The sequence below is a fragment of the Haliotis cracherodii genome, unplaced genomic scaffold (assembly GCF_022045235.1).
Source record: "Haliotis cracherodii isolate W230 unplaced genomic scaffold, xgHalCrac1.p SCAF_4, whole genome shotgun sequence".
NCBI lineage: Eukaryota > Metazoa > Mollusca > Gastropoda > Lepetellida > Haliotidae > Haliotis > Haliotis cracherodii.
In genome coordinates this window covers 16,703,357-16,726,243 of record NW_027266297.1, presented here as the reverse complement: position 1 = coordinate 16,726,243, position 22,887 = coordinate 16,703,357, and the positions used below count along the sequence as shown (strand labels likewise).

The following is a 22,887-nucleotide window of genomic DNA, read 5'->3' as shown; positions in this document are numbered from 1 at the left end:
TGATCAGAGGTTAATAGAGTTACTTTCAAGAATCTAGCGATCCTGTTGACTCACAGTAACATTCTAATCACCATTGTACCGTGGAGAATACTGGTACAGGATCTTTGATTAGCAGTAGGTATGAATGTCAGTGCTGCCTTAGCCAATGTGAAACTGTAGGACATGTCCTGATTGTACACATGCCAGGGACCTGTGGAGTGATGCAGCCCTCCTGCCAGGATTGGGGGCACCCCACAGTGAATGAGGATGCCAGTTCATCTGTTTATCAGTCTGCTGACTAACACACACCTTGTGTTGCAGATGCACTATGAGATACAGGGTAGATTACACTCACACCTACACACATGACTGTACTAGTGGGGAAAGTCTGTCATTCAGACCCCGAAAAATATATATCCAATACAGCCCATGCAAGTCTATAATAATTGGTAAGTCTAGATTACTGTGTATCTGAAAATGAAGAGAGGCTCCTTTTTATTATATTTCATAACTATAATTTAACATCTGTTTTTGACTATAAAATATGTTCATTTCATAGACTAAATGTTAGTCTATAGTGGGGATGGCAGTGTTTGAAATAGGGCCAGACTAAAGTCTGAGACTGATTGACAGATTAGATTTAGATTAAACGAGTTGGAAAATTGCCTTAGGCTATAATAATTTTATTATTATGTTTTCCTCTCTGCTTGCCTGAATACCTAACAACACGCCCCTGTAGTTTTATTGTTCCGAAGGACACACAGACGAAGAAAATATCTATGTACATTCACACATCTTCCATTATTTTATGTAATACACCATAAGTAAGCTACATCAGTTGACAGTGAATGTACGCAGAGTGCTTGAACTGTTTGTTTGAAAAAAATTATCTAAAAAAAATGTCTTCCACCTCATAATTTGGAAATATTGGGATGAAGATGAGAATGTAATTGTTAATTTATTGTGGCCTTGTGTAACGGGTGATGGTACTTGCTGCTGTTAATAGGTTTGGTGCCTGCTCTCAGTGTTGGCTGTTAATAGGTTTGGTGCCTGCTCTCAGTGTTGGCTGTTAATAGGTTTGGTGCCTGCTCTCAGTGTTGGCTGTTAATAGGTTTGGTGCCTGCTCTCAGTGTTGGCTGTTAATAGGTTTGGTGCCTGCTCTCAGTGTTGGCTGTTAATAGGTTTGGTGCCTGCTCTCAGTGTTGGCTGTTAATAGGTTTGGTGCCTGCTCACAGTGTTGGCTGTTAATAGGTTTGGTGCCTGCTCTCAGTGTTGGCTGTTAATAGGTTTGGTGCCTGCTCTCAGTGTTGGCTGTTAATAGATTTGGTGCCTGCTCACAGTGTTGGCTGTTAATAGGTTTGGTGCCTGCTCACAGTGTTGGCTGTTAATAGGTTTGGTGCCTGCTCTCAGTGTTGGCTGTTAATAGGTTTGTTTGGTGCCTGCTCTCAGTGTTTGCTGTTTATAGGTTTGGTGCCTGCTCTCAGTGTTGGCTGTTAATAGGTTTGGTGCCTGCTCTCAGTGTTGGCTGTTAATAGGTTTGGTGCCTGCTCTCAGTGTTGGCTGTTAATAGGTTTGGTGCCTGCTCTCAGTGTTGGCTGTTAATAGGTTTGGTGCCTGCTCTCAGTGTTGGCTGTTAATAGGTTTGGTGCCTGCTCTCAGTGTTGGCTGTTAATAGGTTTGGTGCCTGCTCTCAGTGTTGGCTGTTAATAGGTTTGGTGCCTGCTCTCAGTGTTGGCTGTTAATAGGTTTGGTGCCTGCTCTCAGTGTTGGCTGTTAATAGGTTTGTTTGGTGCCTGCTCTCAGTGTTGGCTGTTTATAGGTTTGGTGCCTGCTCTCAGTGTTGGCTGTTAATAGGTTTGGTGCCTGCTCTCAGTGTTGGCTGTTAATAGGTTTGGTGCCTGCTCTCAGTGTTGGCTGTTAATAGGTTTGGTGCCTGCTCTCAGTGTTGGCTGTTAATAGGTTTGTTGGCTGTTAATAGGTTTGGTGCCTGCTCTCAGTGTTGGCTGTTAATAGGTTTGGTGCCTGCTCTCAGTGTTGGCTAGACATTGAAGTGCCTTGGCTGTCGGAAGAGATCTTTATGTAATTAGTGTAATCATGTGTTGATAGATTGATCTAGATGATAAAACTTGTTGTTTAAGTGACCTGATAAGGGTTTGTTAGGATTGCATCTACTACCTCTTTTACACACCTGCAGGTGGATCAGATCACTGCTTTGTGACTTTATTTGCATTTCAAATGTGTAAGCAAAAGGGTTGAAAAATATCCTCAAACGATGTAAGGATCTCTCATGGATTTCTCCAACTGAACCTTTATTTGTGATGGGCTTCAGATGAATCTTATTTGACAGCAGTGAAATATAGTGTAGCGAGTGATCATCGCCATGGATACATGCATCGTTAATACCTAGGGGCTAGTTATGGCCACTGACCACACTGTGCACAGCTACTCTAGGCTTCCAAAACACAAGTACCATAATCTAATCCATATTTGTCCGAAGGAAAATAAAACAACTTGTATGGAAAGTATCCTAATTGTGTTTAAGGATGTATTTATATACAGAAAAGATGTGGTTCTTTGGTATGAAGCAGCTACAGAAATAGGTGGAGGAAGTTTGTCCTTATGACCACAACAACCACATATGTGAGAAATCTATAGCCTTGCTCCAAGGCTGTACTGAAGGATAAGTCTGTTGATGTGTAGTAATTCTATCCTCCTAATAGGCAAGTCTGGATATGTGGATTCCAGTCTCTTATGGGGCAACTTGTGTTCTTATTATTTGCATAATCTAGAAATTATGATTTAAACTTATAATTATTGCCTTGGAGACTTGTGCAAGTCTATGAAATCTATTACTGCTGCAATAGCTGCCACATCTGGCCTCATCACCAGCTGGTGGAGTTAGTGAGATAGCAGTGAAACATGGAGGCAGATAGCCAGGCAGGAGGGGCTTTGTCTCAGCAGTAATTATAGAGCATGACTCAGTGTGAAGAGAAATTAACACATGTGTGATAATGTTCAATTCATATGGCTTCCATTACCAGTCCAGTTTTGTTTTACTACTGCACAAATTCTAGTCATTCATTATTAAGGGTTAGGAGGGTGGGGGAGAGAGAGACAGATTTTGGTCTTAGGACTGTTTGATATTTTTCCGACACTCCTCTCCCCCATTTTATGTACATTGTTTTATCTCCCAATCGTCCCCACCACGTATAAATGACCAGTTCCTAAATAATGTTCAAATGTTTAGTATTTTAAAATAGAACAGTTATATTTATTTCCATGGCCTCTCTCATCTCTCCCCCACCCCCTCCCTACACACACAGAGATTTAAATTTTTATGCTGAACCCCCCACCCCCCCCCCCCCCACCCCCCCCAGAAACCCCTTTAATGTCACCCCCACCCCTTCACACGCATCACCTCCATCCACCCATTATTACTGTTAATTTCTTTGTTTCCAGACCCTTAATCTACATCTGTAGACTTATTGATTACACAGAAATCTCATTTTAAGATTTCATTTGGGGATTGAGAAGCCATTACCCTCCAGTTAACTGCCTGATGATGTTTCGGTATTGATCCTGGGCGTAATTTCAGTTCAGGCAGTGTTTATGTGAAGCTCATCAGGGCTGAAATAATCAATCGTGTCTCCCCAGACCTCTATATCAGTTTAACGCTCCTGAAAGAAAAATGTTTTAAGTGAAATAAGGGATGCTCTGTATAGCATACTTTTTATGACATTAAAATAGGACTTTATCTGCCCTAATTTGTATAAAATTGTTAAGGAGCCTGTTCTTGCACACTTTGTAACATAATTTCCATGTGTGCTTTTCTACTACTCAACATTTGCCAAGGACCACATCTTGCACTACAGGTGACTATTTTGGTCCTTAGCAAATGTTGAGTGTTATGTATTGTTTAATATTCATCGGTTAATGGTAAGAGCAAAACGTAGAGATCGGTTCTTTAAAAATGTTTTCATCATGTTTTAAGGCAGCTCTAAATTGGTCATATATAACAAATCAGGTCATGTAGCAGATGCAGTCAGTGCTCTGTATTTATGTTTAAATAGGTCTCACCACTATAGAACCTCGAAACTACGCCTTAGGGGAATTGCTTTTAACATGTTTAATATCATCGTTTGTAATCAGCCATGTCTGCATTCTGTTTCATTCAGTTTCAATATATTGTATTCTTTTCAGCAAGTTGTGATTTGTCTGCAATTGAGCTCACTTATAGTTTGGTTTTGTCTTTTTGTTTGTTTGTTTCTTTGTTTCTTTTTTGTGTGTTTAATACCACACTGAGAAATATTCCAGCTATATAGCCTGTACATAATCGACTCTGGACCAGACAATCCAGTGATTGAGATCATGGGCATCAATGTACGCAATCAGAATACGATGACATGCATCAACCAAGTCAGCTAGCCTGACCACCCGAACCAGTTAGTTGCCTCTTACAACAAGCATTGGTTGCTGAAGACCTATTCCAACCGAGATCTGCATGGGTCGAGCTCCTTTATAGTTACACTCCCTTTCTGAAACTCCCTTTGAACAAGATCCAGTCAGAATAATTCATTTTGTCAAACAGTTGTGTTAACATGGTTCTTATATTTCTCTGTGTGTAAAATCTGCCAATGTTAGTATGATATAGATTTATCATCCAAAACTGGCTCCCACAGGAGATATCACTTGGATGAGATCAAGTGATAATATATCTACACAGTAGATATCGCTGCAATGAAATTACATCACAATGCTTTGCAGACCATTGTGACAGAACTGGTTACCATGACGTCACAATCAAATGACATCACTAATGGCTCTGCTACTGAAGCTGTTAGCAGTACTTTTTACACTGAAGACACTGCTAATTACTGTCTACAAATTGAAAACGTTGGAAGAATGATGTAGGATGATGAATAAAATCTCACCCTCGTGTCTTTTGACATCAAATATATCAACACTCGTTGATAAAAGTGGCAAAAATCCTCGGCAAGCCTCGGAATGTTTCCACTTTTATCAACTCGTGTTGATATTTTTGATATCAAAAGACACTCGGGTGAGATTCTTTATATATTCATCATGTTCATTTTTCATTTAAAATAGTATGCATGACCATGACGTGAATGTGCCCTTTTCCATCCTTCACATACTTGTGTATGAATATATAGGGCAAAGGTATCCAGCTGGTAGCATGGTTTTAAAGAGAGCATACAGAAACAAGATACAAGAATTTTGTTTTTAGTGATGATACCACCTAACTGTAACACTCAGTAATATTGTTCCTTGAATCTACGGTGTATGAGTAGACTAACATAAACAGTTGTTAAATTATCGTAATAAAAATTGAATAAAAAGGGGCCCAGAGACTCTCTTCATTTTCAGTAATCTAGACCTGCCAAACATTATAGACTTGTATTTGATATATTTGTATCAGGGTCTGTAAGACAGGCTAGTGTATGAGGTTTAAACCATTCATTGTCTGGTATCTTTTGCACATGATAAATGGCTGGAGCTGTTTTATTAATTCATTTTTTTTTACTAATTTTGTAATGAGGTGCAAGTGTCTGTGGTGACATTTGGAGCTGGTGGTCTCCTCACCCTATAACATTTGTAGCACTTCCTGTTTGTGATAACGCAAGGGGATATTGTTGGTAGGACTCTCAACATGCTCAAGTACCATATAATGAGTTTGGAGTCCTAGTTTTGAAAACTAAATACATTCAGTACATCAGTTCATATCAGACCAGCTCTTTGGACTGGCCATCTATTTCATCAGAATTGGGGTGGTGGGGTAGCCTAGTGGTTAAAGCATGCGCTCGTCACGCCGAAGTTCGATTCCTGACATGGGTACAATGTGTGAAGCCCATTTCTGGTGTCCCCCGGCATGATATTGCTGGAATATTGTTAAAGGCAGCGTAAAACCAAACTCACTCACTCACTCATCAGAATTGTTTGCAATAGATTCATGAAACTGCACACCTATTCCATGTGGCCTATCGAGATGTGCTTTTTTGCCTCATTGACATTTCCTCGAAAGATCAGATATATGCATGTACAAAAAATGTCTAAACTAAGCAGAATTATGTTAATCCAGCATTCTTACAACACTTAAGTTTAAAAGGGTGGCGTAGGCGTAGGAAATGATTAATTGGCTATGTATGTTATTTTTGGCAGGTGACCTTTCCTTCCAGGTATAGTTTTTTCCCAAACCATTTCAGCATTTTCTGTAAATGAGAAAAGCATTTCTCGTCATAAGCAATCAAAATGGCGATAGTCACTGACGACAGTGAAATAACACTTAGTGTTACAAAGCATCATAAACTGATGAGTGAGAGCACTGTGCAGTGATCCTGAATATTCATCATCTTTTTTATTCTGATTGCTTTTCTGTAAGGACTGAGATCTACATAATTATGTTGACTAAACATGTACAATATTTTAAACTGCAATGACAATGAGACCAATTTGAGCACTGACTATGGCAATATGTTCAGATAACTCCATGAAGAAGAGAAACACTTGCTCTCTGACCTGGACTTATACATAACAAATGTCTAGCCTAAGGTTAATTCGACTCAACTTTTTAACCTAGGTAATACTGACAAAGGGTCATGCTTGATTATTCAAAGACTACTGTCATATAGCTGGAATATTGCTGAGTGCGGCGTTAAACAACAAACAAATAAATAAAACTGACATTAAACAACACACTCAACCACTTATGTTTACTTCCAGATTGTGAAGAGGCAGAGGTAGATTGTTGTGATGTTGCGTGTGGCAGTGCTGGTGGCGGCGTGCGCCGTGGCGCTGGCCTACAATCCTATCCTGGACACTACAACATGCTGTAGCTGTCAGACACTCCTCCCAAACAACGTACCTGACAACGTGGAACCCCAGAGGATGCCCTCACCTTTCAAGATCATCGTGTCCAGGAATTATTACGCTCCTCTGGAAGAAATCAAAGGTAAGTTGATTTGTTTTTAAGTTCTCTTAGTTCTAAAACTGTATTCTCGCACCATGACTGTGGAATATATCCTAGGGCTGTATCGAATACACTATGAGGTGAGTATGATACGTATCATGAATATAGGGTAACGAATACGAATATTTATTCACGAATACAATAACAAGTTACTTCCGTGTTACATGCTCATGGTAATCAGTTGGTATTGTCTTTGCATTGGGAAAAAACATCGAGTCAGTGTAACACTTTAGATAATTAAAAATGTACATAAATGTACATCATGTAATTGCTCAGGTTGAAAAGTTTTTGTGAAGCAAACAAGCAATACATTGCAACAATGCCGCTTATCCTGTAGCCTCATGTTTTGGTTGACAGTATCATTAGGGGCCTTGGCAAACTGACACAAGTTACGCTACTGCTGGCTTGTTTATATTCCATTTTCCATATCTAGCTTTGATAAATAACTGATCGGTCAAAAAACACTCTTTACAAAAAATACATATTTGATTCTAGTGACCACGAATAACGAATTCAGTTCATGGAAGGTATACAGTTCGATTCACCGAATACTCGAGTGAATCGTAACAGCCCTATCTGTTTTTGAGTGGTATATATATTTTGTTATAAAATACTTATCTAGATTTTAAAAAAGCAAGTCTAGCTAGCTGTGACATCAGTCAGCATTATTAAAAAGAGGAGAAATATATTGTGTAATGAAAGATGTCACCGACTACATGTTGGTCTGCTAAAGCTGAAAAACCAGGCTTTCCCTCACTCATTTAAAAGGTAGTAGACCCGTGAAGATCCGGGTAGAGAATGGGTCTTCAGAAACCACTACGTGCCATAAAAGGCAACTATGGTTGTCCTAAGAGGCGACTAATGGGATCATGTGATCAGACTCGATAGCTTGCTTGATACATGTCATTGTATCCCAATTGTGTAGATCGATGCTCATTATGTCAATCACTGGAGGATTGTCTGGTCTAGACTCGATTATTTACAGACCGCCGTCATATAGCTGGAATATTGCTGAGTTCGGCGTCAAACAACAAACAAACGAACGAAAAGGTTGCATGTGACAAAAGTATTATGAAGGCCTTAGGTCAGCGATGTGAATTGAAAACTGCGCTGCAACCGAATCATCTTGAATATCACTTGGAGGTAATTCTAATCATAGTCAATATTCAATCATATAATATATAAAATAGTTATTCTTTGAGCAGGACCTCTCAGATAGGAGTGACATTCCCATCTTGATGAGACCATTCAAGAATACTGAAAGATAAGCACAGAATGATTCTGATCTCTCTGTTTCCAGTGAATCTTACAGCTGAAGGGGACACATACTTCCGCTCTTTCATGATTGTGGCATGGGCCACAGACTACCGGTCAGATAACCAGCTGAGGAAAGCAGTGGGCAAATGGGATGCTGTGGACGGGACGCCTGTAGCCAAAGACTGCCTCAATAACCAGGAAGATGTGAGTCACTGAAGATTGCCTTCTCCAAGAGATCTATGATTGTCAATACTCACATATGCTACACAAACGAAGTTAAGGAACACTTGATTATTTTCATATGACTATGCACTCGTGAAGATCCGGGTCAGAATAGGTCTTCAGCAACGCATGCTTGTCGTAACAGGCGACTACGCTCTTTGTAAGAGGCGACTAACGGGATCGGGTGGTCAGGCTCGGTGACTTGCTTGGTGCATATGTCATCGTATCCCAATTGTGTGGATCGATGCTCATGATGTAAATCACTGGATTGACTGGTCATGACTTGATTATTTACAGACCGCCGCCATATAGCTGGAATATTGCTGAGTGCGGCATTAAGCAAACAAACAAACATTCATATGACTAGTTAGTCTGTCACGTCTGGTTCGTATTGCGATACAGCCTCCCAGCTGTGGGGGTTCGTTAACTTTTTCAAGTGGTATACCCTGACATGGATTTGTGAAGGTGAAGTGAAGTTCTCATTAAACATATGAACCAATGTTTGTGGATTACAGTTTGTGTGGTTAATTCCCTAAACATGCTTTTCTGCCATGTGAATGAATAGTTTTATGCCTGTACCAGAGTCTAGATTCACTATATTTATCAATAATGTTTGTCTTATCATTGCCTCCATATCAAGACATGGAGATACAGTGTGCTAGGTAGGCAGTTCATCTAGGTCCAGAAGGAATGCATATCAAGTGTTGGGTGTGATTGATTTCAGGGGGAGGCTCTGAGAAGTACCACCATGGACGCCAAGAGGATGGTGAAACTGGCATGGAGGTCCCCAGAAAGATATGGACATCTTGAATTCAGGTACAGACTTTGAACTTCAGCTTGACATTTGTCTTGGTCTGTGTGGGAGATGAGCGGTCCGGTAGCCTATTTCTGGTGTTACCCGCTGTGATATTGCTGGAATATTGCTAAGCGGTGTAAAACCATACTCACTCACTCAATCACTCACTGTGTGGGGACCGCCTCTGTGGTCTAATGGTAGAGCGTCCGCCCGGAGAGCGGAAGGTCCGGGGTTCGATCCCGAGCGCGTCATACCTAAAGACGTTAAAAGATGGTACTTGTTGTTATCCTGTCTGGCGCTCGTCATAAAGGGGCTAAAACAAGGACTGGTCGGCTCGGAGTCAGTATACTGTGTCTGAGTGGGTTATTCATGTTAAACTGCAGCATGGTATCTCAGTGAGCTAGCACTATAAATCGGCATCAGTCCCGACTAGTACAAGCAGACACACACACACACACACACACACACACACACACATACACGTGCATGCACGTCGCTATAAAAGTATCTTGGACGCGACGTTAAATACCATTTCACCTCACCTCACCTCACCTCACTGTGTGGGAGACAGAAGTCAATTGGATATTAATATGGAGCTTATCATAATGATGTTGTGGATTTAACAAGCTTCTGGAGAACCTGATTTGGAGCTACGGATTTGATTCTGTTTACATTGGTTGTGCTTCCACTAATCCTGTTGTATTGTTACAGAGCTACATTTGTCGTTGATGATGATACATACTGGGCCAAAGAAAAGTCACAGATGATTGTTGACCCCAAAGCTGACCCACCGACAACCAAAGCACCTCTGCCACAAGTAGGTACACTCAAGATCGTTGAAACCAAATTGTCTTTGCTTGATAAACGTAATAAATGTACTAGCACCTTGCCGAAACATCTCATTAAAACTATTAAGAAGTTACATTCCGTAAGTCAACCCTGTCTTCGTTGATGCTTTTTAATGCCACTTAAGACAAAGTGTCTTGTTGGAGTGTCAACATATTTAGAGTTACCTCCCTTCTTGTCTGGGCAAAGATTGTAATTTACAGGAATCCATTTGGTCATCACCATGTTGATTAAAAATGTTGAAGAGATCTGAATTATGCCGCATGTTGGTAGAAAGAAGGCATATTGTATCTACCTGTTGTTATATGAGGTTTTTGTGTCAAGCCTGAAAATATATAGATGAAATTTAGTAAAATTGTAAAAACCATGTATCATTAAAACTGCCGCTGCATATTTCTGCCGACTGTCCACCCACAGTTAACACTTGGTATGCAGGATTATCTATCCCCGTGTTCATGCCGTTTGCTTTCATATTTTTCAATTTTCTTTTGTTGCTTTTACTTTCATGTTAATGGTGTGATTATGCCATGCTTTTTCGTAAGAGGTAATATTGAATAGGGATGACAGTTGTGATGTAGGTGTGAGTTGTTGCTCATGCTATCAACCACTGATTTGTCTGTTCCAGCCTTGATTACTTACAGGCTACTGAGATATAGCTGTAATATGACTGGCTGTAGTGAAAATCAATGCTCACACTCACATAATGTGTCACAACAAATGCCCAGGTTTGATTCCCAAAACAGTAACAGTTTGTGCAGCTTGTGTCTGTTGTCTCACTCTGGAATACCCCAGTGGAGATCCGGTTTAGTATTGGTCTTCAGCAACCCAGGCATGTCTTAGGAGGTGACTTATGGGATCAGGTGATCGAACTTGCTGACTTGGTTGATGTATGTCATTGTGTCCCAATTACGTAGATCTATGCTCATGATATCAATCACTGGGTTGTCTGGTCCTGACTTGACTATCATATATATTGCTGAGTGTGGCGTTAAGCAACAAACAAACAAAAGGTTGTAGATGTTAACTAATAAATAATGATAATAATGAGTGCATTCTACAGCGCCAAATTCGTGTCTACCGGTATGCTCATTACATCATTGTCAAGCCCGGTCAATGGATTGGTGTCATTCAGCTGGAATATTGCTGAGTGAGGCGATAAGCAACATCCAAACAAATAGCGGGATATGACTCATTTGCATAATGATAATAGATGACAGCAAGTATATCAGTCATTGACAAACTATAACAACAGTGTGTGAGGAAATGGAACACAGAAATGATACTTGGTGACTCTTATACATACCCGATTCATATGATATTTTCAGATCATAGATCCCATCAACTCTGCTGGTTGTGGAAAGCAGAAGGGCTGCTACCGATATCCCCATGGCTGCTGGGAGTTGTACTGTGAATACATCGCCACCTGGGAGGATCACGGCACCCACATCACCTTCGAGGTCGGCGCCCACACAGACGGGCTGGATGACAGATGGGTCTCCCTGGCTCTCTCTAATGACACATACATGGTATGTACGTGGGTTTTGGGGCAGTGCACGTCCTGGGTAACTGACCAACTCAATGCCTTAAGTGTCATGCTTATCACGCTCAAGCATGGACTTTGAGTTTCCATTGAGGTAGATTTTGGATGCCTAGGGTAAGCGCTGTCTATGCTGAACTGGAAGTTGCTAGGTAGCAACTTCCTTTTTCTCACTGGACATTAAATTTTAGATTTCACCGAAGCACATATAATAATATTTTGAACTAAATCTAACTTATATCATTCATGGAAGAGCTTCTGGACCACCATCATTATAGTATTTATATACGACAGTAAACACCAAGTGCCATATTTTTGTCTTTACCTTTGATGTCATTTTGCGTGATAGCGACAAGTTAAAAAATAGGTGCTTTTTAGCATGAAGTGAAATTGTTATTTCATACTAGCACTATGGAATTCTACATAGGAATTTTTTTTCATTAAGACGGAAATGTAAGATGTGATGATGTTTCTGTTGCCAGGGTGACGACATGGTGATGGACTGTGTGCACAACTCGGAGAACCACCAGACCAAGGTCTCCCTGTCCTACAATGAGCCTGGCAAGAAGCAGAACCGGAATCTGCCAGAGGTAAATTACAGGCCCCTTCTGGTGTCAGATGTGCTGGTTTGACTTGTCATCATATCCCAATTGCACAGATGGATGCGCATGATGTCAGTCACTGGATTGTGTGGTCCAGACACAATTATTTACAAACTACCTTCATATGATGGAATAGTGCTGAGTGCAGTGTGAAGCAACAAACAAACAAACAAACAAACAAACAAACAAACAAACAAATAAATATATCAGTTGCTCCTCACATAGAGGAACTTGAGTAACCAATGGTGTTCCTTGTTGAGCCCCTTCTATTGGCTGTAGGCTAGAATACCTATAACAGATAGAGGTGCACACTCAGGTTCGCTGTGCATGTATAATCAAATCCTGTACAAATACATTAGGGAAAGGGCCACCTAAGTTGGGTAACTTTTGCCCAATCCCATTGACCATATGTGTCAATAAAATATGTTTGAAACAAACATGAAGCATATTAACCAAAGTTTGTTGAAAAGATAATACAAATATTAGGAACTTTTTTTAGCATGTGAAGGACTGACTGCAGCTACAGTGTGGAGTAAGTTAAGTGAATCCATCTTGACTTTTCATTGCAGTATCTGACCAACAAGGCACTGGTGTTCCAGGAGGGCTCCCACTTCAATGGACGTATACGCTGTCGCTTTCAGATTAGGAAATACAACAAGGACAGCACTGGTCGAGTGGTTGCTCTCACGGGCAACAAATGGCATATCATTCTTGCCAGAGGGAATGCCGTACAAGGTAACTAGTCTACACAGGGGGTTTAGAGGTGTATGAGTAGTAATACATATTTTTATAGTTATTTTTGTTATGATATATATATGATCATGATCATCTTCTAAGAAATTGTACCTATCTTCAAAGAACTTAAATGCTGAATTTCTTGGGTAATAAACACAACATTGCAAGTGTCCCTTACTTGTAAATGTGGATAAATTGTTATTTCGGAAGAAATGCCAATTCAGTTAACTACCCTATAATATGAAGATTAAGGATAGTTTACAATTCAACAAATAATGACTATTTTCATAATTCAGGGAATAAGCTCCGCCATGGCTTGTTGGAACATCAGCTGCCAGTTGTCTCCCCTTACAAGGTGTCCCTCCAGACTATCCCCGATGTCCATGATAGAGCCAGGTATCCTCTGGTCAAGGCCCATGGTGAGTACCAAGATGTCTCATTGGATATTAGTGAGACATGGGTGGCCCAGTCGTGTTAGGCACTGCAATTCGCTGTGCAGGGTTGCATCCTTGGGCCTGCCAGGAACCTGTGATCATTGGCTTGGAACCAAGGTTCTTGCTGAGTTTGTTTCTAGATTTATCAGCACCATGACCATGCTTGTGGGTTTCCCAGAGTGGCAAATGTCTGACAAATCTCTCTCACAGACGCACAGCATATATTTAATATAACATAGACCACCTGCATCACAAAGTAGAGACAATTTGTGGATAACGTCTTTATTTACTGGCCTTGACAGTAAATAAAGAAGTTGTTAGCCTAATTGTGTCTGCTTTGTCATCCGTCAACTTCTAAATAATCAAACAATTCACCTGCATCACTTCGGCCTTTCATCCCACATCACACCGTGATGTGACTGAAACACTGATCAAAGCAGACCTCAACCAGCCTCACTCACTCACTGGATATTAGTAACATTGTGAAATGTCTTTGTTGGATTACTAAGGACATTATCAATCTGATGTAAGTACACAATTGTTCGATTACATGTTGAATAATGACAATCTTTATCATTGCATTGATAATAGAAATTACAGAAGTAGAATGTTGTTTGTGTTGTTTGAGGAATCCTGTGTCTATATATCTGCTCCCTCTTTAAAAGATTTGTAACTCTCATCAGATACTGCAGTTCTTTCAACATTTGATATAGAGAAAGAACCATCCAGTAACAATATATTAATAATTGGACCAGTGCTGCTGATGAGAAGTATTTAAGGATTTGGTGTCATTGAGATGTCACACCTCATGTATTGTCATCCTGCCCAGGTTGCCTGATGCTGTTTGCCTTCGTGTTCTGCTCCTCCATTGCTCTGCTGCTGACCAAGTACTACAAGCCCATGTGGCCCAACAAGAGGTTCTTCGAGCAGCGCTACTGGTTTGTGGTCAGTATTCAACAATGCTCTATGTATGGTCGAAAAATGATGGATTATGTTCCTCAGAGTAATGGGATAGAATGTGTAATATTTCATATAATGCGGGGGGATATAGTCATCATGTGGTCAGTCTGTCTGCCCGTCTGTCCATCGGTATTTCGTGTCTGGAGCCTAACCTGAAAACCTTGATAGATTTGTCATCTAAACTTGGTACATGTATTAACCAGGGGCTGAAGAGGTTTTTGCTACCATGGGGGCTGAAAGGATTGTAACAATATTTGGTTCTATTTCTTGTTATTATCATTTGTGACATCTTGGTTCCAAGAAAAGGTCATCTTTAAGGTAGCAATATTTATTCTGGACATGCTTGATCAATGCTATGATCAGTAGATCATTGGTGCAATAAAGTTTAATCAGTATCCAAATTAACAATCTTGTTTTCTTTGACATATTCAGGTCCACTTCAACCTGATGGCTTTGGCCTTCCTTGTGGTGATCATCGCCATCATTCTCATCTTCGTGGAGGCAGGAGGCTGGAGTCTGGTGAGTACATGCTTTCATCTTGACCTCCATGGAGATTCCTGGGTAGAATAGGTCCCCAACATCCTTTGCTTGTCTCCCTCTGGTGATTCCTGGGTAGAATAGGTCCCAAGCACCCTATGCTTGTCCCCTTCTGGAGATTCTTGGGTAGAATAGGTCCCCAGCACCCTATACTTGTCTCCCTCTGGTGATTCCTGGGTAGAATAGGTCTCCAGCACCCTATACTTGTCTCCCTCTGGTGATTCCTGGATAGAATAGGTCCCCAGCACCCTATACTTGTCTCCCTCTGGAGATTCTTGAAGGAACAGGTTCCCAGCACCCTATACCTGTCTCAACTCTCAACTGTATTCTATCCACTGGAATAAAAAATAAGTTTCAATATGTGCAAAGGTATACCACAGATGTATTGAAAGCTGTATTCATAAACAATGTTAATTTTCTTCCAGACTCCTGACCTACCTCAGAGGGCCCATCCTATTCTAGGAATTATTATATTCATCTGTATCTTGATAAATGTGAGTATAACTGTCCTTTACCTTTGGGTAATATTCAGAATGAATGATTGCCATTATTAGTTCTGATGTCAGCTGATCACCTCCGTGGTCTAGTGGTATAGCATCCGCTCGGAGAGCGGAACGTCTGGGGTTCCATCCCTGGGCGTGTCATACCAAAGGAAGTTAAGAGATGGTACTTCTTGTTACCCTGCCTGGCGCTCAGCATTAAAACAAGGACTGGTGGGCTCAGAGTCAGTCCACCGTGTCTGAGAAGGGGTTTCATGTTAAACTGCGGTATGGTATCTCAGTAGGCTAGCACTATAAAATCAGCATCAGTCCGGACTAGTACAGGCAGACACACTCATGTGCCTGCATGTCGCTATATAAATGCAATAATCTTGGACGCGATGTTAAACCTGAAATCAGCTACAGGACACACTCACTAAGTTGTGGCATGTGCTCCTAGACGTCTAATATGACATGGGTACAAATCGGTGAGGCAACACTGGTGACAGAGAGCAGATCAATGCTCGACTGTGGAGTTATCAAATGTCATGGCTTCTCATTTGATGATAGACTTAACCTTCTTGTACCCAACATTTGCCTAACAAGCAGCTTTGGTTGTAGGCTCTCCAGGGATCCCTTGACAAGGGTAATAATGTGATTTTCCTTTGAGCCTATGTGGTGTAGAATCTACTCTCTATTATCATGTTTTATAAAAGTACATTTTTATTTGCAGCCAATCATTGCCCTGTTCCGACCCTCAGAAGACAACAAGTGTCGGCCTGTCTTCAACTGGTTCCACTGGGCTTTTGGAACGATTGCCAACGTCCTTGCCAGTAAGTTGATGTTTTATTGCACTGTCATAATATTGTTTTGAATATCTAATATGATTGGAGGTCATACTGCCACAACAGACAACTAAGTCTGTTATCACTCAATAAATGATATTGTGCTAAGAGAGCTAATCATCTTTCCTAATGTGTATCATTTATGAATAATTTCTGAAACTGTAAAATCAAAGGCACAAGTTCATCATGCTAGAATTTACCTTTAGGGAGTTCATCAGGTGGCACTGGTGGCCAAGCTGATAAGATGTATGCATTAGCTATGATCATGGGTTTAAATCCCAGTTTGTGGTTTGCTTTGAGCTTTCCTCACACAACAAGCTTCGCATCCCAGGATATAACTGAAACACTATTCAAAGCAGTGTCATCTCACTCAAACCACACTCAAGGCTATGAATACACAATGCCATTTAGAAAGTGGTCAAATGGAACAAATTGGCTGTATAGTTTGTACCCAGCTGAAACTGTAGCCCTTTCTGCTCCTGTTGCAGTTCCCAACATCTTCATCGGTATGGACTTCGGCAAGGCTATGATCCCCTGGTGGGCCACCTGGATCATGGTGTTCTGGGTCATCTTCCATCTCATCATCGAGGTCACCCTCGAGGTCCACCAGTGCTGCACCCACAAGAAGAACAAGGGTGAGTGTGTACTCTACAGAAACTAGATTGTATACAAATGATATATGGAGGTCATTCACAAGTACAGGGTTTGGTATTCCAAACTCTAGATAAGATATCATCATCCAGATGAGATAGTAAGGTCCTTATTGGTGTCTGGTCTGTCAATTTGCAAATTTATCCTATCATTTGGTACTATTGTGACTTGATTATTTTGTTTTTAATGACCATCTTTACTTGACTTGCAGAGAGAAGGAAGAAGTACGAGGCAATGAAGAGAGACAACCCCAAAAACTACATCCAGGAACCGGAACCCGCTGTAAGTAGCATGTAGATCCCGGTACCTGCTGTAAGTAGCATGTAGGACCTGGAACCTGCTGTAAGTAGCATGTAGGACCCAGAACATGCTATAAGTAGCATGTAGGACCTGGAACCCGCTGTAAGTAGCATGTAGGACCCAGAACATGCTGTAAGTAGCATGTAGGACCTGGAACCCGCTGTAAGTAGCATGTAGGACCCAGAACATGCTGTAAGTAGCATGTAGGACCCAGAACATGCTGTAAGTAGCATGTAGGACCTGGAACCAGCCTCAAGTAGCATGTAGATCCCGGGTCACTGGTGTCACAGAAGTGGTATTTAACCTTTCTCACCCACATGCTGAAGTCTGTAATGCATCTGGAATGTAGATATTGTACATGGTGATGTTGTGGAAACTGATGATCACATTTTCCTTTCAGGGCCGTCGGTTCAAGAGGTCGTTGTTGTGGCTGCACCTGACTGTGACGACTATCATCACAATCATCATGATCATCGTCATCGCAGTCTGCTAGACATGCTGTTACAGCTGCTGAGGAAGACAGAACAACTTGATGTGTGGCACTGTGAACAGACTCATGTCATAAAGGATCTTTCTAATTTTGTTATTTGAAAATAATAATTATATGACACATATTATAAGAGAAATGTTCAAAAGTGTTGAAGTATCTTACAAATTTTCTTACTTCAAGGATTTTATAATGTACCAGTTGCTGCTCATTTTGCAAATATTGTCTCCTTTACATAAAGAGGCGATCAAATATCATCTGAGCATGTTGACAGTGTTATCACAATCAAAGGGAAGGGGAAAGAGACAAGAGTTGTCTCCCTTACACCAGGAAAAATAGATCTGAAATATCATGAACCCGTGTCTTCTATTAATGTGATGCTGTGAGTAAGGAGACTTAAGTTATAAGAGCAACACGTGATGAACTTGTTGCTCACACCAGCAATGCACCTTGTACACACTGCAGTGCCATGTGGACAGCACGCTTCACTGATCTCTAGCTTGGAACTGTGGTGAGGACAAACTTCAAGAGAATCTCCTCCTCAAGAACTTGCATCAAGCTTTGTGCTTTCAACATGCCACTGTATGACCTCATGCCTGGGCTTGATTTATGATATCGCTATTCTGTTCGTAAGAGATATTGTTAGCTTTGATTTGGTTGTGTAACTTCTTTTTTCTCAGTTTTGAAGATTCTGATGTTGTAAATCCGTGGAAATTTGTTATTTTATAGCAGAATATTTTATTGCATAATGTGGCATTATGATCATGTTAAAGAAATCAATAAGTTTTGTTGTTCCAGTAGAGAAATTGTTGTTGAATAATATTTTTGAAGACTCTCTGATATGAACTTGTGAGAGTTGGATTCAGTGAATAATGTGTTTTCATCAAGTTTATAGATCTGTTCTGAAAGTCTTATAATTCTGAACTTTTTAGTTTGTTTTATATGCATTTACTGTTTGTTTTGTTTTCTGTTTCATATCACGGCTCTAGGTGAATGTGTTAGAGATGTGTTGAAATAGTATGTTAGTCTCTGGATGCATGAATCTCATGACATCTCCAGTATGCCAGTAGCCTAGTTGTACTGCTAACATACAATATTGTCTCATGGTGCTATGTATGCCAAATTAACTTCAACTGGATTGTAGCTATCAGCAATTGATATCATTTTATTATGGCAGGTTTCACTGTAATTACACTAGTAGGATTTGAGTGACTGAGGCACATTGAGACATAATATTATGAAAAACCTAGGTTGACTGAGTGTTTGTTTTATTGGGTTAATGGGGCTGTGTATTAGCCTAGGGGTTAGTGCATTCACTTGTCATCCTGAATATCTGTGTTTGATTCCATGATTGGTACCAGAAAACCATCCAGGATTATATCATACCATGGCGTGGTATCAACGTTTCTAAAAGTGATGTAAAAATTGATTTTAATGACTGTGAACATAAAGGTTTACCATCAACAAACACTTGTTAATTTAAATGTATTTATTTTAATCAGTACATTTGTGATTGAGATTACTTGGCAATAACTCAGTGTGCCTCATTACAGAGAATGTCAATTTGTTAAGCTCAAGATATGTTATGAACATTTATCTAAGGGAGAGAATTAGTGAAGGGTATGAATTTCTTCACATTCCAGTGCAAGAATATGATTGGTTGATATAAACAAATTCCTGTGTACATGATTAAGAATGTTCCTGTTTAGAAACTAACTGGACCCTAAGACCAATATAGCTCCATGCTACAATTAACTGAGGAAATCACAAAGTTCTAAGGAATATGTTGTAATACATCATGCCACCTTCTTTCCTCATGTAAATTTAGGCCGTTTTCATTTATTGTCTTAATTTAGTGTCTGTTACGGTCGATAGAGGAAGAAACAGGAATATTGGAGACGTGAAAAAGTGACACCTCTATATTCTCAGGAATTATCAGCTTCAGCGGTAGAATTGAATAAACACGTAAAAATCATGTTGTCAATTTCAATCTGTAATAGATCTGTGGCAGTTCTAGCTATATGACGGTCATTCATCTGTCTGTACCCTGATGGTGATGATCTGATCACATTAAACTGTTGATGTCAACATCTGACACAAATATTGCAACATCAGCATGACACAGATACCGTTCTTGTGATTTGACATACGTTTTAGCATAATGAAGGGGCCTGTCATTCTGAATTATACTTTTTAGATTCGTTAGCATTGAGGTACTTTTCACATTTCAATTTTTTATTGGAATGTTCAATATGATGTAAGTTGTTTTTTTAAATATTTCAGAGAGAGACATGTGTTCAATATTCAGAATTTTTCTCAAATTGGGAGAAATACAGTGGTATGCTATTTTAGATCTGATGTGTGTTCTCCGTTAGTCACCTCCAAGGTGATGTGAATAGACAAAATGTGTGATGCTTGAACATTGAGTATTGATAAGCACATGCTTAATATACAAGAATGATATTCATAGATCCTGGCCAATTGTGAAATTCTCAGTTGAGTTTGCCAGGCCTCTGTGTAGGGAATCAGGGTCCGATGATGTAGGTCAGACTCTGTCTGACAAAAGCTGCTCGGTCAATGGGTTAATCATGTAATATAGATGGTTGATTATGTCGTAATTATCTCCCTTGTATCATATTCATACCTTTGTACATTGTATATATTGATGTAAGGCTAGCATTCAACTCTTCACAAATATCAAAATGACCGTTAAAGTAATACTTCTCACCTCTCAGGTAGGATTGTCTTAAGCTGATCATTGTTTGTAAAATTGATAAAAGGTCAGTGTTAAAATTTATTACCTAATTACCGGGAATAAATGAGAGTATGTCACGTTGAATATATTACAGTATGCCATAACAAGAAGGAAAATCATTTTGAAGTCAATTTTGCCGTTATAATAATAGTTGATATTTGTGACTATGTTCATTGCTTCTGACTGCCGCCATTTTCGTCACAGTCTTTTGGCAAAATGGATCCAACCTGACAGGAAATATCTCTTTTTGGAAGGAATCCTTTTACATGCAATGAATTTTGTTCAAAGTTTGCTTTGCCAATTGATTGTGATTTTGGTAGAGGAATTTAGTACATAATTCTTACTTCTGCTTTGTCGGCAATTATTTGTGTCTGTATACAATACTGTTGTATATTTGTATTATGTTGAGTGTTATTTATTTAATGTCCCACACAGCAGATTGCCAACAAGTAGAGACCTATATGTTCAGGCACTCCTACTATCAGACGATAAAGCAACAAAACAGAATGAATCTGTGTTATATGAGAATGAAAGTATCTATGTAATGCTGATAACATCTGCCAAGTGATGCACAGTGCTTAGCCATAATAGGTTTGTAACGTGATGAGCAAAGACATGATCTCAATAACAGATTGTTTTCGCTTGTCTCCCATCTTTTTCGTCAGTGCTGGACTAAAGCAAAATACTTGCTGTTACGAAGTTTTAGTGTCACCTGCATTATGGCGTTCACAATATTTATCGTTAACTCAGCCAATATGATTGGTGCTATTCTAATACAACAACAATCCAATATGACATGTGGTGTTCCAATACAACAATCCAATATGACACCTTGTATTCCAATACAACAATCCAATATGACATGTGGTGTTCCAATACAACAAGCCAATATGACACCTTGTATTCCAATACAACAATCCAATATTGCATGTACTTTCATAACAACCGCTTATAACTCAAGATTTAGAATGTTTGTGCACAGTACCTGCAGTCTTCTATGTATTTTTGTTTTTCATTCTGATGTAACATATGTTCATTCAGTTTTGTTGTTTTATCGGCTGCCTGTACCGTGGCCGTATGATTACATCTACTCTTGCATGTTATATTCTGTAGCATGCCCTACCCAACCCAACCAGTACATGGGAACCTTGGATCTAGCTAGCATATTTTCAGTTTTTCTGTTGTGATCTTGACCCATTTCTAGCTGTGGTTAAATTGTTTTGTCACTGAATTCAAGCTTGAATAAATAATGACAGTTTAACTTATTACATTACTTATTAGATTTACCAACAGCAACCTCTATCGTATAAGGGGAATGAAATCTTCTTGAACACTATAAAAAAATGTTTTCACTATTGACATGCGGTGAAATGATTATGATTGTAGTGTTTATGCTTTTATTGTCATTTATATCTGTTTTCACAATGGTGCTCTTTAATACTTTTTCGTCCGATACAAATATGGTATAACAGTTAGGATATCCAAGAAAATGATCACACTGACTGAGATACATTAGGTGCCTTGCACTATCAGTTTTCCATCCATCTGTTGTGGCATCCTGCTTCTTGTAATATCAGATGGAAATAGAACTATGAAGAGATAAGTGGAAGTTAGGTATGTACATTATGGTATTGCTGTCACAATGGTAATTATGCATTATGAGTTGTATTGTTGAATATTTACCCTTGCAATACCGATACTACATGTTAAGATAATCCTACTTTGTACTACCTTGTATACTGTGTCGTTGTTGACACAACACTACTCAGCCTTGGCTTGTAGAATATCCTAATTACTTTATTATTTGAGTGAATAAATATACTTTTATTGTACTTATGTATGTGTATCATTTTATGTACCCATCTTCCTGAGTGAGGGGGTTAACTGACTGAGTCCAGTTTCAACCCTGGCCAAACAAGGCTAGAATTTCCAGGCTCTATCCTAGCTCCACCAGTAGCTATTGCGAGTTATGTCCCTCCTATGTCCCTCCTACTGACCAATCAGATTCCATCACTCATATCACTTGCATTTGCTTCAAACAAAATGGCAGCGTCCAGTCAAGAGGATCTGATCGACAATCAAGATCTATGTTGTAATAAAATGGGTCCTACCCCTACAAAATGCATCAAATCACTTGAGCACCTTGACTAAAAACATGAAAAGATTTGCAAAATACCTATCGATGCCCAGTTGACTGTACACATGCTTTGCAAATCCTGCAGTTGACCGAAATCTGCACTTTTTTAATTCTGATTGGACTATGCATAGACTTGTTAGTCCAGCCAAAATGTAACTCCAGAATTCCAGTCTCGCTCTGCAAGGGTGGAAACTGGATTTTTGTAGTCAGTTAACTCCCTTGCCACAGGAAGATGATTCCTGCCAGATTATTACATTGTGTATCAGCCCTGCCTGCTGTTATCAGGCTCTCCTGGGTACAAGGATCATACACCCATGAAGATCTGGGTCTTGAGCAACCCATG

General features: G+C 39.8%; 1 protein-coding gene across 2 annotated transcripts in view; it reads left to right on the top strand.

The window, feature by feature from the left end:
* Positions 1-22,239, top strand: part of LOC139480322 (putative ferric-chelate reductase 1) — a 38,003-nt gene extending 15,764 nt beyond the window's left edge. For both annotated transcript variants that reach the window (XM_071263377.1, XM_071263376.1), the window contains exons 2-16: positions 6,718-6,946; positions 8,265-8,425; positions 9,168-9,259; positions 9,951-10,056; positions 11,411-11,611; positions 12,105-12,212; positions 12,794-12,959; positions 13,256-13,378; positions 14,223-14,338; positions 14,786-14,872; positions 15,316-15,384; positions 16,103-16,202; positions 16,703-16,849; positions 17,077-17,147; positions 17,566-22,239. In XM_071263377.1, coding sequence (XP_071119478.1) covers positions 6,748-6,946; positions 8,265-8,425; positions 9,168-9,259; positions 9,951-10,056; positions 11,411-11,611; positions 12,105-12,212; positions 12,794-12,959; positions 13,256-13,378; positions 14,223-14,338; positions 14,786-14,872; positions 15,316-15,384; positions 16,103-16,202; positions 16,703-16,849; positions 17,077-17,147; positions 17,566-17,658 — 1,839 coding nt within the window. In that variant the 5' untranslated portion in view covers positions 6,718-6,747 and the 3' untranslated portion in view covers positions 17,659-22,239. The remainder of the gene's footprint in view (positions 1-6,717; positions 6,947-8,264; positions 8,426-9,167; positions 9,260-9,950; positions 10,057-11,410; positions 11,612-12,104; positions 12,213-12,793; positions 12,960-13,255; positions 13,379-14,222; positions 14,339-14,785; positions 14,873-15,315; positions 15,385-16,102; positions 16,203-16,702; positions 16,850-17,076; positions 17,148-17,565) is intronic.
* Positions 22,240-22,887: the final 648 nt, after the last annotated feature.